Genomic DNA, 17898 nt, shown 5'->3' on the forward strand with positions numbered 1-17898 from the left:
ATCCCTGTCAATCTTATTGTTTTTATAAAAAAAGCAGTTCATGAGCATTTGGAGTAGCTGTAGTGTCTCTCACCTGCTCCTCTGCTGTCTGCATGTCGGGGCATCGCGTGGGCACACACACACACGCGCGCACACGCACACACTGGAACGCCAGCCATCAAGCTCACCCGTTAACTTTCAGGGTAACAGAACCTTATATCCTTGAATTGATCCAATGGAGCATGTCGTAAAACACAGAATTCAGAAAAATTGTAAAGGAGTAAACTGAATTCTGGGAAATTTGAATGGATTTTTAGGGCCCTAATCATTGGACGGTGTGCATCTCTGACTGCTCCTGCGGCGTATGTTGGAAGTAAAAAGTGTAGCATGCATGTAGCCTGCACTATATCGTCAGGTTTAAAATGCGCTGTTTAACAAAGTCTGTGTGGAGAAGTTTACAGACTACAGCGGGCACTGAGATAACATCACTATTGTTACTGATTGTTGATAGATGCGGACGAGGTGAGAGTGAACAAGGAATAGTTGAAACATCCTTTCGACCAGATCACGTGCATTTCTGACTACGTGTGTAAAGATCACTGACTAATTATGTTCATCGCACTAAAGTGTGCGTGGTGGTTGGCGTTCTGATGTGTGTGTTTGTGCAGCCCCAATGTATGTAGGTGTGTCTCAGCGTGCCCCCTCTTTGCCTCATCGTGCAGACAGCAGAGGAGCAGAGAAAAGTAGCTTCAGCAAACGTGCTTAAGCATAGTTGTTATACGTTGACTGTTGGGTATAAACATTTACCATGTGGCGGATAGCCTTGTGAAAATCTGCGCATATGTGGTGCTAGAACGCTGTTAATTATGGACCCTGCATGTACATGACTGACAACGAGGTTTGGTATGTTCTAAACCAAGAAGTGGTGTTTTTTTTTAACATTTTTACTTTTTAAACATACTTTATTAAAGGGAAATTTGAAATAAACACACGCACAAACAGAACTCTGGACATGCATTAGTGGAGAGATGTCAAAGTGGGGCTGCTACACAGAGAGCGATCCAGAGCTGATGGGGATTTGGTGCCTTGCTCGACATAACTACTCCCCAGCTGACATCCATTATCTTTACCGCTTTTTCCCGTAGGTGATGCGGAGGGGCTGGGGCCAATCCTGGCTGAGCTGTTGACCAGTCAATATATGACTAATTTAGAGATAAATTGACCTAATGAGCATGTCTAAGGAACGTGGGAGAAAGTACCTGGAGAGGACCCACGCATGCACGGGAGAACATGCAAACTCCACACAGAGAGGCTGCTGTTCAACAGGGATTCGAACCAGGAACATCCTTGCTGTAAGGGCAACAGCGCTAACCACTGCACCACCGTGCTGACTGCTAACAGACCAACTTCCATTTATTATATTGTTATATTTTGTATCCTACAGATTGTGCCCTGTACTCACATCCTCTTGGCTCCATGTCCAGACAAAGTAGGAGGGCAAGCATCCTCTGTTTGATGCTCACAGTGAAGTGGAAAAAACTATCTTAAATATAAAACATACCGTAAAAAGCAACGGAGCAGTGTTAGTCATCCAGTGGCTGCCATTAGTTAAGGGCCAGTTGTCATAGAGACAACACACAGCAGCACATTTATTCTCAGCACATAAACGCTTCATCCAATCGCTCCAGAAATACAGTAGGGCTGGGTATTCCCTCAACACCACAATATGATATGGATCAAGATACAGAGGCCACGTTACGATACATACAGTGATATACATTGATTTAGGATAATGACCATGTCCTACATAGAATTCACTACAACAGATGTTCCTTATTATTGAGAATAACAGCAAAGGCATAATGATCCTACCACTTAAAACACTTCAATTCAGATCCTCAGAGGCTCTAGAAGTACTTTAAAATATTTTAATCCCAGAGCTATGGCTATGGTGTTATTGGTAACTGCCCAATAGGTCAATTGTCTTTAAACTGTCATTAAAGCTTTGCAGCCGTATTGATTCTGTAACATCTGCATCGATACATGTATTTGCAAGCAGCACATGACGATATATTGCAGAATCGAGTTTTTGAGCACAGCCCTAAAACACAGCCAGCGCTTTTCTGCCTGAAAAAGGGCTAAGTGGACACAGGGCCTTAAAGAACTCCAGTGTTATGACCTTTATAAATACCATAGGTGACAGATGATCTTTATTCCTGTTCTGGTAGGATATACTCTTACCATGAACTCACTCCCTCCAAATTAAATCACAACTATGTATCCTTCCTGAAACCTGACTTTTATGTTTAAACAACAATGCGCGCAGAATGTTGATTGCAATCATTAACAAGCCTAAAGTTATTGAGGTAGTCAGTCAACGCCTTTACTGACTGTAAAAATAATATAAAATCAAAAAACATTTTGGAGACCTGTTTGATACTAAATGTCTGTCTGGATTGACCAGTCCTCTCTGATTAAAAGCCAACCCCTTCTCTCTTTAACTCTTGACACTTTGAAAAAAAATGTATGGAGCAATTTAATGTTATCGACATGCATTTGTGTAGCAACAGAAGTTATGTGTGTGTGTGTGTGTGTGTGTGTGTGTGGGGGGGGGGGGTTTAAAGAGGTTAATTTAAAAAGTGATATACCCATGTGATCGAGATGTCTTCAGGTGCGCATCATAGCTGTTGTCCACGGCAAGAACTCTGAGCTCCTGAGAGAAAAAAAGGTAGACTGTTGAGTGCACTGAGTTACATTTGGATCACATATCAAATTTCTCATTGCATCTGTCTATCAAGTTTGGTTCAACAGCATGGGATTTGCAAAAGCCCAGCCGGTTAGTCGGAAACGATATCGTTTCTCTGTCAGTGCTGTGACAAATTACCTTTAAAAGAACAGACAGTCCAGCAGCTGTTTGTCACAGAGCAGGGGAAAGGGCAGCAGAGTTAAGTGTAATGATCAAAGGGGTGTGTCACCAAGCAAATGACAAAAACTGGGTCAGTAATGCTTGAAACCATAACAGTCACATATTTCTGTTAAGCACAGTAGAACTAACCCCTGAAAGGCATGCTTTTTTTTTTTTTTTAACAATCTGTGGCTGCATTCAAGTGATCAGAGTTCAGATGTATTTCTAACACCAATTCAGGATAAAATACATTAAGGGGCTCGGTTAGTGTGCCCCTCCTAAAGCCAAACATTTCGTGCAAATTAAGTAACACGACATTCAAATCGTCATCCTGTTAATCTGCCTGTTGCGAAATTAGAAAGATTGCATGACAAGCGGAAATCCCCCCCACACACACACACACACACACACACACACACACACACACACACACACACACACACACACACACACACACACACACACACACACACACACACACACACACACACACACACACACACACACACACACACACACACACACACACACACACACACACACACACACACACACACACACACACACACACACACACACACACACAGGCGACCCAAAGGGCTTGACTACAGTGTGTACATTATCACCGACACTTGCTAACCCGTCCCAGTTTGTGCCAATTAATTGCAAAAAAAAAATGCAATTTATCAATGCATGATAAGTCTATGCAATATCCCCTCAAAACAACGGAGAGCTGTACTCTCACTGTACTTGATTTGACTCTGCTGTGAAGGCGGGCTGACAAAGGTCCACATGTGATGGCTCACTAAGCGGCTGATACTCTGTAACACAGATAATCGGCACCATAGTATGTAGTTTTTGAGTAACGTTACAGGTACAATGTTTGTAAATACGTGCCCAACTTTTGCAATTTGAACTTCATGCCTTGAATCCCGTTTAAGGCCAGTGAGCTTAGTTGCATGTTAGCTCAATAGCTAACATGCAACTAAGCGTCAGTTCTGCTTTGACGTCCCCACATGCCAGTCCGGCAAAGCGGTCTAAAGATTCATTTAAATTAATGTAGAAAGCCAACAGTTGGCTACTTTGTTTGTTCGTGTTTTGTAGTTGTTTCAAAGTCACTGAGTATAGATGCATTACGTTTGCTTCTTAGAAACAACAACTCTGAAGAGTACCGTGAAATCGGCAGCTTGCTATCAATGTTAACCTGCTAACTAGCTAGCTAGCCTGGTAGCTAATGCTAGCACGCTATGCTAATGACAGTGTTGCTATAATCTCGTACCTACTTGAAAACAACTCTCAATTGACGGTATCTTCCGCAGCTCGTGTGTCCGAGTCAGAGCGTGCTATCGGTTTAATCGATTAGAAAAAGATAATTTTCGCACAAACACAAACTATCGTGAGGTTATAATATTTAAACCACAGCCAGGCGGTAAGAAGCAGCAACGGCTTCAGACAGTCGACACAGTGGAGTGACCCGACATGCAGAAATGAGCTGCTGCCTGTAACTACTGTTGTTTAAAATTCTCTCTCTCTGAGGCTCAATGTAACGATTAACACATGACTGTGGTAACATGCAACATATTTATCGCATATTCTATCGAGAACAGCACACGTCGGAGGTTAATATATGTAAGAACACCTGAAATACAAACATATGTAAATGCTTAAAATGTCTTGGAGCTGGACTATGACATAATGCTACATTGTTAACTAACCTATTTTACAGAAGCATCAAACACGTCTTGGATGATTGTTATCGCTGATAGTCGTCCTCAGGCGTTGATTCCTGCTCCGTTTGACAGATTCTCATCAAAATGGAGCCACATTTCCTCGTTGAAACCGACCAATGAAGTGTAACAGAAAAAATGCCGAGGCCTCTGGAAGTTTGTCCCGCAGCCAAGCACCAGTCATAACAACTGTGTCCTCTCCCATCCCCCACTACACCTCTTTTTCGCTTGTCGGGTCATCACTCGACATGGATTAATGACACCCCACCCCCTATCCTTTGCTCAGTCATTCAGACTGGGAAAGTCAACAACAAGCTTACATCATCATTGCAATCTGTGTTTTACACAGATTTTTTTCAGATGTATACATAATCAATAATCAGAGTAATTACCTCAGTATTTCCCAGGAATATGATAACTGTATAGTTTTGAAATGGCATACCTTGATATGTTAAAATGTAATATATTATAGAAATAATTGGGTGCTGACCTTCAATATTCAGAAAATGTATTTTGTATGAAACTTCTCCTGCTTGACTCCAATTGTTAGCTTTCCCAACTGAGGTGCCAGCACAGCATTATCTTGTCCCAATGTAAGATGATGACATATCATGAAATGCAGAATTGGGGACAATTAAATCCCTCCTATACTCCGCATGCAGCCTCACAAACTACAACAATGTGTAATAATTGTGGATCATTTATACTTGCAAAAAATGTGCAGGATACCATCTGCAACAATGACTAGCGATGCAGCATTTACATGCAATTACATGTTACCACTCTAAAAGGTTATATATTTAATCACCGGGGTTGCTGATGAACTTGTGTGCTACTGGAGTACACTGATTTTTTGTGTGTGTGCTTTTGCTACCCAAGCTGTTTAATCCTCCTTACTTATGATCCCAGTGCTCTTCTGGCCTTTAGTCAACATCCTAATAGCACAAGAAACCTTCCTGTCTAATTTATTGTTCTACACATATACGCCAATATGGAGGTGTGCTGGGTGAAATTATGCAATAACAGGTTTCAGTTTCATTGCTGTTTGTCTCTTTAGGTCAATTAGGGGTTATTTCCCACACTCTGCCTCTTGCTTCTTTCCTAAAACGAGGAGAAACAGAACTCTTTTCTCCGTCACTCCCACTTTGTGTGAGGGTGTTTTGGCTGCCAGTGAACAAAGAGTGAGGCAAATTTCTCCTCTTGAATGCCAAGCTTTACACAATATATGATTCACTCTATAAGTGCAAATATTGTGAATTGACTAAAATCCTATACTCTTCTTTTTATACTGTCCATGCACGTATACTTCACATTAATAGATTAATAGATAGAAAAATGAATAGCTGCTGACTTACATTTGAGAAAATGTCTAAATCATACATTCTGTTCATGTCTGCATTGTACAGCTGCCTCCATGAAATGAGATTAGCTGTGTTTCCCTCCATAAATGTGAGACTACAAAGAATACAGCAGTAGCATATCTGTGTGTGGGGGCGGGGAGCTAATCTGTAGGACAATAACACAAGGTTGCTAGGGATGTGAGGACAACCGCAACACTGCACTGATATATGCTGGACCTGTTGGCATTGTGTAATTGCTTGGATACTGCTGCTTAAATTGCAGAGAGCTTTATTAAGTGCCTTAGCCACAGCAGTACTGTGATGCATTTAAAGAAGAGGCGGACATGAACATCACATTTGTGGCTACAGATGAAGAGGAATCTTTTTATCACCATAACTTTTTAGAAGAGAGAATATCAAACCATGAATAAAAAAATGACATCTTTTATTTTACTGTAAACTCTTAAAAATAAGTAATGTTATATTATGTAACCCTGTGTTTTAGGTGTAAATACACATAATGCGAAACTAACAATCAGATCATTTTTTTATCTGCACCTCAAGAACTATATATGGTTTTAAAGATAACAGAATTCTCCCAAACATTTAAGATGAAAAAAAACCCTTCAGATTAGGGTCCAAAGTCCTTTTTATTTTAGCTGCAGGAATAACAAATGCTACATGTAAAGAGAGGAAATATCATTTTGACCTGACTGCTGGTGAACGTCACAGCACTACAGCGCATATCACATGCATCATTAAACCTATGAAATATGTCTGCAAGAAGATGAAAGACAAAAAAAGCGGAAAATGGAGCAAGAGAAGGGACTGCAGCTCAGCTCCACTGCCCGCTCAGCAAGAGTTATTTTTAGATCCTGAGAAACAAAGAAGCAGAATCGCCTTTCATCCCCCCTGTAACTGTTATTTCACCTCTAAATGTGGGACTTGAAGTCAGTCTGCACCTCTTTATGGCCATGTTATGTTTAGGCCTAACCTCAAATAAATACCTCTCTATCTGCATGTCCTTGAATCTTTTTCCCAGCTATAAGCCTACTTGTGATCATGTTTTTTCCTGCTCTCCTGTATGCCCAATTTCTTTTGGGGCTAAACACAAGAGAGTGTAATTAAAGAAGGAAGCATCTAAACAATGAGCCAGGAAAGAGCTCTTCATGTAAGTTGTCTTGTGATTATTCTGTCCTCATTGGACATCACTGGACTGAGGTTGGAGGAGGCAGTGAATGGAAAGTGATGAGCAGAACAATGCAGCAATAAGAGACAGACTTCATGGTCGAACATATCAAGCACGTTGAATAAAGACTGCTGCAAAATGGCTAATTCTGCAAGACACTGCAAGAAAAGATCCAATTCCCCAGAGTTTTTAGTTCTTACCTTCTGGAAATTCAGGGTCCCCTAGAGCAGACTGAAATGCTGTAAAAATTCATTTCTGCTTATGTGTCCATATAGATTATCACCAGCTGGTAATGTGGGATGTTGGCCCTTAGGGTTGTGCAATATGTTAATGCTATCAAAAGTTGTTGATTTTCATGTGCAAGTTGGTACATATTAGCACTATATGTTGTTGTATCCCTATACGGACATTCAATATCTCATATGATCATGTCATAAAATCACACAGTGTTGTCCTGAAAATCATGGCCTGTATTAACACATTGCCATAGTCTATAGATCAGAACTCTGAAAAATAAAAAAAAATCTTTGGAATTTTATTTTGAAGGACAGCTGTATTCTACATCTTTGATTGAGCTCACTTTTTATCCATGAAGTGATGCCTTTCACAATATAAAAAGAAACCACAGCAGGAAGTTTCCAAAGATACTAAACTTATTAAACTGTATGTGATAATACTTCACTCCCTTTACTGTAACTACATATAGATATGCCACGTGCTACATTTAAGAAATATCTATACAGGCGAAGCAGAATATTCTTCTCATCATTTTAATCTAGTGTTCTTACCTTTGATTCTACTGTGGAGTTAGTAATATGAAATATGAAATAATTCTTATTGTTAAATATGATATAAAAACTAGAAAAAAGTATGTTCCAACAATATAAATAAATTATTCTGTAGCACATTGTAGAAAGTAAAACAATATTACTTCATGCTCCGAATGGTAAATGTCACATCAGTTATATTTCCCATTTAATTCAATGGCTTAATCGCCAGTTTAGATACCTGTATACCAGTTTAAAAAAAAACCTGCATCAGAAAAATCAATACAAATAATTTTCAGGTTTTCCGTTTGAACTGTTGTAATTAACCAGTAAATGGTAACCTCCTCTATCTTTCTACAGTTTCTGAGGTTACAGAGACACCTTGTGGCAAGAGGAGGCATAGTTAACTCACACTGTCTTCAGCGGCGGCCTTCAAGTAGCCTTTAAACATACAGTACATTTGTAACATGGAAAAGGAGGGCTGGGGGGTTGAAATAACTGCTCCTGAATTCCTGGACATGCAGCAGTGCCTGCTACTAACATAGCGCCGGGCCCCCAGCGGAGCCTGTCACACACGGTTATTTGGAGGCACAGTGGAAATTCATTGTGCTGGACTAACCCATTTTAAGCATGACGACATTGTACAGGGAACTCATATTACTGACACAGGTATGACAGGCATTCTGTTCAGTTGGGGTTTGGGGTTTAAATAAGAGGTGACCAGTTGCTTTCTCTGGGAGCCCAGGCCATGCTGGAGGGCTGCTGACAGTTGTAGCCCAAAGTCTGGATTATCATAACAACAGCGCTACAAGAGGTAAGACCCCACACATCCTTCTTATTGCCTCTGTTATTTCAACTCAGATCACACTAGTCTCACACAGAAGCTGGGGGCTTATTGTAATTTGGAAATGCAAAGACAAGAGATTATGACAGACACCAACGAGGTAACACTGAGACAGCAGGCCATGTGCTTCAAGAGGATGCAGCCCATGATTGAGGGTCAACAAACAGCACATAGCTGGGATACAAAAGAGTTATTTAACTAATGCATGTGAAGTTTATCGAGTTGCAATGGGCATCTTGATTTGCATTATCAAGCAGCTTTGGAAATTCATCTGTTTACAACCCCTTTTTTATCAACTGCCTTGACGAGTTTTAACTGTATAATGACAACAAAGTAAACAACCACAAAAGACTCCTAATTCAATTCTAAATGGATGACTGGGTTTTGACATTGTGCCCACAGCATTGACTGTATGTACAGTATGCTTGAGACATGCCTTTTATAAAGGCTTTTACTTTCACAGTGCAGTTGCTGTTGTGTGCACACCTCAGGTGAGTGTTAACTGCTCTGTTGTACGTCTGTGCGGGGCTGTCAAGTGGCACATGTGACTCTTTAAAGGCGCCAAACACTATGGAACACCTGACAGGGAGGCAATAATCACTGGAAGGACAAGGCAAAAAATACATGCTGAGACATTCTTCATTAAAGAGCGTGTTGATAACAGGCCCAGGCTTTGAATTCCTTTGGTGCAGCTAAGCACACAAGGTGAGAAAACACCTGCTAATGCAACATTTTCAGGATCGAAGTAGCTCCCTCAGACCTTCAGTCTCTATGACGAACACGCAGTATGGCCTCAATGAAATTCAAAAGGTTATTACAAATACTCTTTAGGAACATGAATGGATTGTGTGACAATGGGCCCCTTGACGCCCTCTCTCTCTCACACACACACACACACACACACACACACACACACACACACACACACACACACACACACACACAAACAAACACTTATGCTGGAGGACACACAAAAAGCCACAAAGCTAATTAAAATAACAAGCCTGTTTTGCATCTCATTATGACTTTTTGGTTTTTGTTGTTACTCCTTGTTGTTTTATGTCCTTTATGTCTATTATCTATTCTCTTTGTATTCAACATTTCTATGAAATATTTGAACATTTCTTTTGGTTTGCTTTGTGTGGCTTTGTAGTCATTTTTTGGGTGTGTTGCATTACTTGATGCTTTTTAGCTAAGTCATATTCCACATGCCATTTAATTCTTTTTAATCACTCTTTCAGTCACATTTTGAGTCTTACAATTGACAAAGAAGCAGCTGGAAGAAAATATAAACCAAGGACGCATCCATAGAGAATATGCAGTCAGGTCTGCTGGCTCTATCTGCCTTCAGAGATGTAGTTCATTAAACTGTTACAGTAATAGGAAAATGTGAACAATACGTTTCTGCTGGAGTAGAGCTTTAGAGCACCTCCACACGTGCATGTACACACCTACAAAGTCTGTCTCCCTCCAGTGCATCATGATGTGACACTGCAGACTCAGTACCTTTTTTAAATAAGCAGAAAAAAAGGACACAAATGTATCTAAAGTTAAATTATTAAGTACCATAAGGGATTGTCATAGAGGATTTCTTCCTACACTGTAGCTTTACTTTGGATAGAGTTTGAAAAACTGAAGCAAAATTACACATTTTTAGGGGTTTAGTTCTATAAAAGTACAGAAACACTGACTGTAACGATTTGGAAGGGAGGGAATCTTATATCGTTCATATTTGATTTACATTTTTAGTTTATTTCCCTAATTTGAAGGTAACGCTGAAGGCCCTGCAAAGTCAGACTTAACAGCATGATCCTCCCTCCCTTCACCTGCCCTTGTAAGTCCAGCCTACATGCAGCATGAGGCCCAGCAGTATAGAATACACTGCTCTCAAAACCCTTCAAACTCCTGACTATAAAGAAATAAGTAGTAGGGCTGTCTTTCTGAAAGTGTGAGCATCCGCGTTTAGCTGAAATCAATACAGTTCTGTGTGGAATTTTAGGCACTCGAGGATCAATGGTCAGTGTGCTTTTAGGGGAGATAAAAGTTGTAAAGACAGATCATTACATTCATGTAAGTGTCCCTCGCTGTTGCATGCAGAAATGTGTGAAGTGCTTTGAGAGGAGAATAACTAAGATAACATTTTTGGTTTCCTGCTGATTTTGTTGTCACTCTGGGGGCGTCTCTCAGCAGAGTTTCCCCTGAGCAGCTGGGAATGTGATACAATGAGGAAATTACTCATCCGAGAGGAACTTATTTTCCGTTTCTGTTCCTTGCTCTTTGGCAAGGTTGACATGTGTCATAATACAAAAACAGCCTGCTTATTGTACTTACATTTGGTCCATCAACATAAGAAATGTTCCCTTACCATTGTTCTTTCAGGATAGTAATTCCAAAACACAAAGACATCGTGATATTGGTGGGAAACACTGGTTGTTGGCATTGGGTGAACTCTAACATTACACTAGTTTCTAGCACATCACCAATGTTGTTTATCATTGTCAAATTTTTGATAATTACTTAAAAAAAAGTGGGGCTCATTGTTTGTTGGATCACAACAGCACATATATTGACGTGTTGACTGACAAAATCAGCGATACCAGATTTAAGGCTGAATTAGAGGCCTTTACAGATACTGGTATCCATGATGGATGATGATGCTTACAGAGATCAAATCTGATTCATTAAGTGATAGTTATTTTGCATCTGAAAAGGAGTAAAAGAAAAACATGATTTAATAATTGATCATCACTTGATTGAATGATATTTCTTATAGGATTCAGACTCATGATGGATTACACTTTCGATTTTTACATTACTGCTTTATAGGAGCAAATGACCCCTCATAACTAAATATGTGCCCATGTAAATACATCTGTTCAAAACTGTATTTCAAAGCAAATGTCAGGCAATCATCAGAGTGGGTTTGCATCGACCCTCAGCTCCCGGCTCACCCCTGGGTAACCCCAGAACAAATAACTCAAAACGTCTCACCTGCCTCATTCATTTGCATCTGAATCAAGGCTAATGACATTTATGGGGCCAGAGCTGCATGTGTAGCATTGAATGTTGTGTTTTCTGCTAACTGTAGGACTTGGAAGAGAGCGAAGAGGAGGTACATGCAAGGTGTTGTTGTCCTGAGAGGAGCCAATGACTTTGTGTTGACAGCACAAGTGTTGAGGAAATAGCAGGTAGGTTTTTCACATCAGCATTCACACCTTTCATCCGTGGCTATTTGTCATCTTGTTGACCCTTTGTACAGTTTCTTTGTGTTCAAAATGAGATGTTTACCTGGTAGAGGGAGTCCACTATATCAGGGCTGCTTCCTGTCCCAACACTGCAGAATACTCTGGAAATCACAAGCTGCTGTTTCAGGGAGATTGGGAGAGATATTTAATCAATGGGTCTTTTTTTTAAGTTTTTTTTACGTATAGAGTTTGACTGCAAATATGCACCAAAGGTACTGTAAGATTTGTCATTTGCAAATAACTTGGGATTCTCTAAATGTTTATGGTCTTGGTGGTAAAACTGTGTGTTGGTGTAAAACAGCGAAACATAAAACGGGCTATAATTCACAGGTCTTTTCAGCAATCTTTCCGCCCTGCGTCAGCGAGGAAAGGAGGACGCGGGTCATCGGGAAAGATGTTCTTTGTGGCAGGTGCCAAAAACACAGGCAGATCGGGTGGAGGAGGTGAAAGGAGGTAACAGGGTCATTCTGAGTCAGGCTTTATAAAAATCTGATCAGTCAGCTCTTAAAGTGTCCTGGGATAACTTTTCTTTTGATTCAACGCTTTTTATTGATTGGATGATGGGAACATAAGACACCATGGGCCTTTAAGAACAGACATGAAAAGGCTCCCCAGAATCTTTCAGACTGAAAGACGCACAAGTGACACAAAGACTTTTATGTGTCTAGTTTTATCTTTGCATTTTCTATTTGATCGATTTGTTCTTGTTACGGGCCCTTAAAGTTGTGTGTGTGTGTTGGGGGGGGGGGGGGATTACTTTGTAGATGTTTTGTATGTCTTTGAAGTTGTTTTGCATCCCCTTTTAATGTTCTTTGTGATTGTTTTGCACCTCTGTGTCCATTTTGTGTTGCTTAGGTACTTTTTGTTTCAAATCTGTTCTACTTGTTTTGTTACTTTGTAGCTGTTTGTGCGTCTGAAGTTTTTTGCATCCCTTACCTCTTTGTCTTTTTACGTCTGTGTTCATTTTGGGTGAGTGTTTTCTCTTTCACATCACCTGTCGTTGTTTGTGTCTCGCTTGTTGTTTTATGTTTAGTGATCATTTTTATTATTTTGTCAGTTGAACATTTCTTTAAAGTTGTTTCACATCTCTATGTTTTTGTTTCTCTGTAGTTGTTGTTTGGTGATGCATTTCTTGTAGCTCCGTGTTGCCATTTTTATGACTCAAACTGCAGTGTTGGTGAGGGGGAGCCTTTAAGCTGTCACTGCACTTTGAGTTCATATTTATGTGTGCAGTAGCTTTTCAAAATAAAATATTGACTGTCTCTCATTTGCACCATTTAGGTCAATCTATCAGAAATTCCGTAATGTGGATTTATTGGATAAAAAGAAAACAGTGACAGCTCTGAAGCCAGGTGAAGATCGGGCAATCTTCCTCGGACTGGGAATGATTCTCTCTTCAGTCATGATGTATTTTGTCCTCGGGGTTACAATATTACGCTCCTATGCAGACAGGTACAGACTTCCCTATAACAGAGTAAACTGATATATCTGTCTCACGTTTTATCCATCAGATGTGCATGTTGGAAAACTGCTTCTGTGCTCCCTCAATGTGAAAATTGCAAAACACTATGAAATGACATTCCAGCCAAGTTGATTTCACACCTCTGAAATGTTTGCTGCTTTTCTGCATTCAATTCAATCTTCATTTGAATGTCATCACAGTGTGTGGACAGAAGAGGGTGTGTGTGTTGTAGTCAACTCCACGGTCACAGCGGACATGAACTGTTCCTACAACTGTGGGTCAGACTGCTGGAGGGTCTCCAAATACCCGTGTCTGCAGGTCTTCGTGAATGTCAACAACACGAGCCGCGTCAGCCGCTTATCTCACAACGAGGAGATGCAGGACATCAGCTCTGAAGTGAGTGCCAGAGGGAAAACACTGAGAATTACTGAACCGTTTCAAATGTTGACAACAGCTATCAGATGCTGGCCTGATTATAGATTTACACTGCAAACAATTCAGGAAATGAGAGCGGATAGGACTTTGAATTTGTCCTGTTAAAGACGAGGGTTGAAACATAACGGGTGAAGAGTACGATGACATAGAAGACACAAAAGGGAAAGATTACTTATTGTGGAAACAAACCACACACCTGACCTTACAATGCTTTCACCAAACTATGATACAATACTATTGCAATTTTTAATATTGACTATATGCTGAGAACTTCATCTCTTTTGAACTACAAATTGTCGCCCTAGAGAAAAATGTAAAAATTCTGAATTTATTACACTGTGACTTTATGAAAATACTAGAAACCATTTGTAGTATACAGTCATTTTCCATGCTGTCATATACTATCATCCATCCTAATCTTAAACAATCAGTTACATACATACGTTTCATTATTATCGTTTTTATTGATTAGAATTGAATCTTTGTTGTTTTTTTATCTTAATCTGTAATTTATTGAGTGATTACTCTTTCCATTACTCTGACTCTGGAGCTGCTGTAACAAGCAAATAATCCTATCCTAAAGCTAACAGTCATATTTTAACATCAGTCCTACCTAAAAAGATACAATACCACGTCTGTTTATCTTATTTTTGTAATAGCAAAATGTGATCTACAGCTCTACATCTTCAAAGTCCAGAAGTAAGACTTTGACGATGTAGAGCAACCTCTTCAGCAACTTAAAGAAATATACAGTAAAGAGTAACATTTGATGGCCTAGCGGTTAGATTGCGCCCTATGTACAGAGGCTATAGGCCTTTTAAGTGGGCGGCCTGGGTTCAAGTCCAGTCTGCGGCTTCTTTCCTGCATGTCCTTCCCCACTCGCTCTCCCTGGTTTCCTACTCTCTGTCCTATCAAATATATCATATTCCCAGGGACAGGGGCTGCAAATCAGCCACGGCTAGTAACCTGTATGCATGGCATCTACTTTGTATTTTACACATGAAACAATGTTCATCGCATGTGTCCCTGTTAAATAAACAGATAATAATAAAATAAATATATAAATAAAGGCAAAAACCCAAAAATGTTAAAATAAATAATATCCATTTTTGTTTCCACTTATTTCATAGGAATCCCTGCTAACCTGTTTCTTGTACAAACATTTTATAATGTGTTTTTAACATTACCCTTTTGTATCACTGATGCAATTTGTATCATAAAACTTTGAAACTGTGTGAGATAAGATGAGATAAACATTCTGCACTCCCCAATGTAGGAAATTCCTTTTTTTTTGCAGCTCAAGAGTCGGGAAGCAAAGGAAAGAGAAATCAAGTAATACTTTAGAGAAAGAACGTGCCCACAGAAAAATATATATTACAAGTTAATTGTAAACACAAATGTGTGTAGCATTTGAGTTGCATAATGATCTCAATCAGAACATCGCAGTCTATTTTTGGTAGTCCTGTTTGCGCAAAATAGTAGTTTCAATTATAACATTATTGCCTGATAAGATATTGTCATAGTGTGCTGTATCCATTTTCCCGACTCTTAATGAATGACCCCTAAATGACCTCTGTGACCTTGGCCTGTCCTTGCAGTGTTTCTACGTGCCGAGGTGTCAAAAGGACAGCGCTGCCATGCACGTCATTATCATGAACATCTCAGAGCGCCTGAAGGTGCACCAGCAGGTCCCGTGTTTCTACGACCCCAGTGAGCAGCAGGACACCGTCCTCCTCACACGGCTGTACGATCACAGTGTTGTCTTCCACTCGCTGCTGTGGCCCTCCTGCATGCTGATGGGAGGGGCCCTCATCATCGTCATGGTGAAGCTCACTCAGTACCTCTCCAGGCTATGTGAAGAGATAGGAAAGATAAAGAGGTGAAATACGTACAGCAGCTTTACATATTTTAAGAAGAGAATTTGGTGATGGGCATACATCATGAGAGGGATGTTTGGAGTAAAACGAGCTCGCCGTGACCTCTTGCAAACTTTCCTCTTCAGTTGAGACATTATGATCAGCTGATGCTCACTCAGGATCAAGGATTTGACTGTTTTGTAATATTAAACTGAATGTTTGAAAACTGGCACACATAACATGCAGTTATACAGGGAAAACTACGACTGGATGGTGTCACAACTGTAACCATTGTTACAAATGTTAAACAAAACCATGCTCATATGGATCAAGGAAAATATTGCTACCTGTTTTAATTGATGCATCCCATTTTGAGAACCTTTCAAACCTATTTGACTGTTTTTGAAGCAATAACTTTTCCTTTTTGATAGCCACTATCTCAGTGACCAAATAATGTGCTAGGATCTCCTAATAAAATGTCTTCCACAATCTAACATGAGGTACTCAGAACCTGGCATGACTGATTGATTGATCGATCCATTAAGATGCTCACAAAAATGGATCTCATTCTAACACGATGAACATATGCAGACCTAGTATTCAACTAGTGTGCACCTTCCTTAAAAAAATCTAATTTGTGAACAGGTTATAAAACAATGTATGCCTGGAATAAAAAACAACAACACATGCAAGGCTTTTAAAGCAAAGTTGAGGTAAAAAAGGACTTATGGTTCTAAAATCTCAAATTCACTATTGACTATTCACTGGACTTAGTTTGTCTGGACTTGCTCTCCTCTTGCTTGCGCTCGTGTACATCATATCTAGATGTATGTCCTGTGCTGTACCTTGTGCCTTAATGTTGCGTACACTATGTGTGTATGTACTGTATAGTGTGTATGCATATATATGTACATGTATATGCATTTATATGGTGCATATGTGTGCATGGGTGTACACAGCTCTACTTCTACCTTTACATGTATGTTATTGCAGAGGTTTTCCTTTCTTTCTTTTTTTTCTGATTGTGTAATATTGGCTGGATGGTGGGTGGCTAGGCTTGGGGGAGCATTAAGTGTGAGTGACTGTGAGTGTGTGTGTGGTGTTTGTGTCTCTGTGTTTAAATGTTTGGTTTTATGTTTTGGATTTACTTTTTATTTTCATTTTGTATTATGGTGATTAATCTATGTTTTGTAAGGACCCCCTTGAAAATGAGATGATGCATCTTAAGGGGCTATCCTTGAAATAAATTACAAAAATTACACTATTCATCCCCAAAATGAATGTATAAAACTCAAGGATATCTTGTGAATAAAAAAAAAAATGAAGATGTAATTCTGTCATTGTCATTGTACTGACATCACAAAATGTTTTTTTTGTCACACTGTGAACTTGTAGCTAAAAGACTTGCTTGAGATCGCACACTCCTTGCTGCATTTTCTTCTTTTTTATTATTGTTTGCCTACAATTAAGAAAGAAATGGGTTTAAAAAGTTTCAATCTTCTTCTATGCCTACATCAGGGGTGGGCAACTGGCGGCCCGAGGGCCACATGCGGCCCTCGTCAACCCTCAGGTCAATTTTTACACATCAAAACATGAAGAAAACAAGACAAAATCTGCCATGAATTCATGAAAACCAGAAATATGTCCATAATAATATTTGATCTCCGGTATATGTTGAGTTAAATTTGAGACATAATTGACTGTTATCGTTTTTGTATCCTACAATGTGGCCCCTCTGGCAGTGAGAATTAAATGAACGTGGCCCTTGCTGTGACCAAAGTTGCCCCATCCCTGGCCTACATGAACACTTCCTAATCAGCTGTGATCTGTTCATGGCAGCTCTGATATTTGGAGAATATACCTGACCTATAGGTGACTGTTTGCACAAGGATGGGTGTGCAGATGTTTCTCTGCAATGACTAGTCCCACTAAACTCAGTTGAAACGGTGTAGTAGTTTTATTAAATAACCAGTGGGGAAATTATAACATCCCAGTTGGATGCAATAAAACACTTAAGTGTAGTAGAAGTTATGAATAGTGGCTCAGGAATAAGTTTTCTCTCAGGGTCCTTCCATCTACACACATGCTGCAGAGAGCTGTGGGCTCTGCATGTGACTGACTGACTGACCGCAGCAACAAAACAACAACT

At 39.8% G+C, this 17898-nt stretch overlaps 2 protein-coding genes across 5 annotated transcripts in view; one reads left to right on the plus strand and one right to left on the minus strand.

Moving 5' to 3' along the window:
- The window catches only part of tbl1xr1b (TBL1X/Y related 1b), a 28136-nt gene extending 23343 nt beyond the window's left edge, over positions 1-4793 (minus strand). The window contains exons 1-2 of one of the 4 annotated variants that reach the window (XM_020650768.3): positions 4600-4793; positions 2628-2692 (exon numbers count right to left, since the gene is read on the minus strand). The gene's annotated coding sequence lies outside the window, so the exon portion shown is untranslated. Of the gene's footprint in view, positions 1-2627; positions 2693-4163; positions 4355-4599 lie in introns of those variants that run through there. The other 3 variants (XM_020650761.3, XM_020650777.3, XM_065953832.1) reach the window with 3 other exon arrangements.
- Positions 4794-8591: 3798 nt separating this feature from the next.
- LOC109997516 (calcium-activated potassium channel subunit beta-2-like) lies at positions 8592-17073 on the plus strand. Its single transcript, XM_020652022.2, has 6 exons — positions 8592-8721; positions 11840-11939; positions 12327-12449; positions 13278-13448; positions 13659-13854; positions 15492-17073. Exons 3-6 carry the CDS (start codon positions 12391-12393, stop codon positions 15774-15776), a joined length of 711 nt encoding a protein of 236 aa, XP_020507678.1. The 5' UTR covers positions 8592-8721; positions 11840-11939; positions 12327-12390; the 3' UTR covers positions 15777-17073.
- Positions 17074-17898: the final 825 nt, after the last annotated feature.

Source organism: Labrus bergylta, chromosome 4 (assembly GCF_963930695.1).
Source record: "Labrus bergylta chromosome 4, fLabBer1.1, whole genome shotgun sequence".
NCBI lineage: Eukaryota > Metazoa > Chordata > Actinopteri > Labriformes > Labridae > Labrus > Labrus bergylta.

Bases quoted from the DNA above. Each gene is read 5' to 3' on its own strand.
- LOC109997516 (XM_020652022.2), top strand. From the start codon at position 12,391: ATGTTCTTTGTGGCAGGTGCCAAAAACACAGGCAGATCGGGTGGAGGA. The intron at 13,449-13,658 runs GTACAGACTTCC...ATGTCATCACAG, and splicing joins TTACGCTCCTATGCAGACAG to TGTGTGGACAGAAGAGGGTG. The intron at 13,855-15,491 runs GTGAGTGCCAGA...CTGTCCTTGCAG, and splicing joins TGCAGGACATCAGCTCTGAA to TGTTTCTACGTGCCGAGGTG.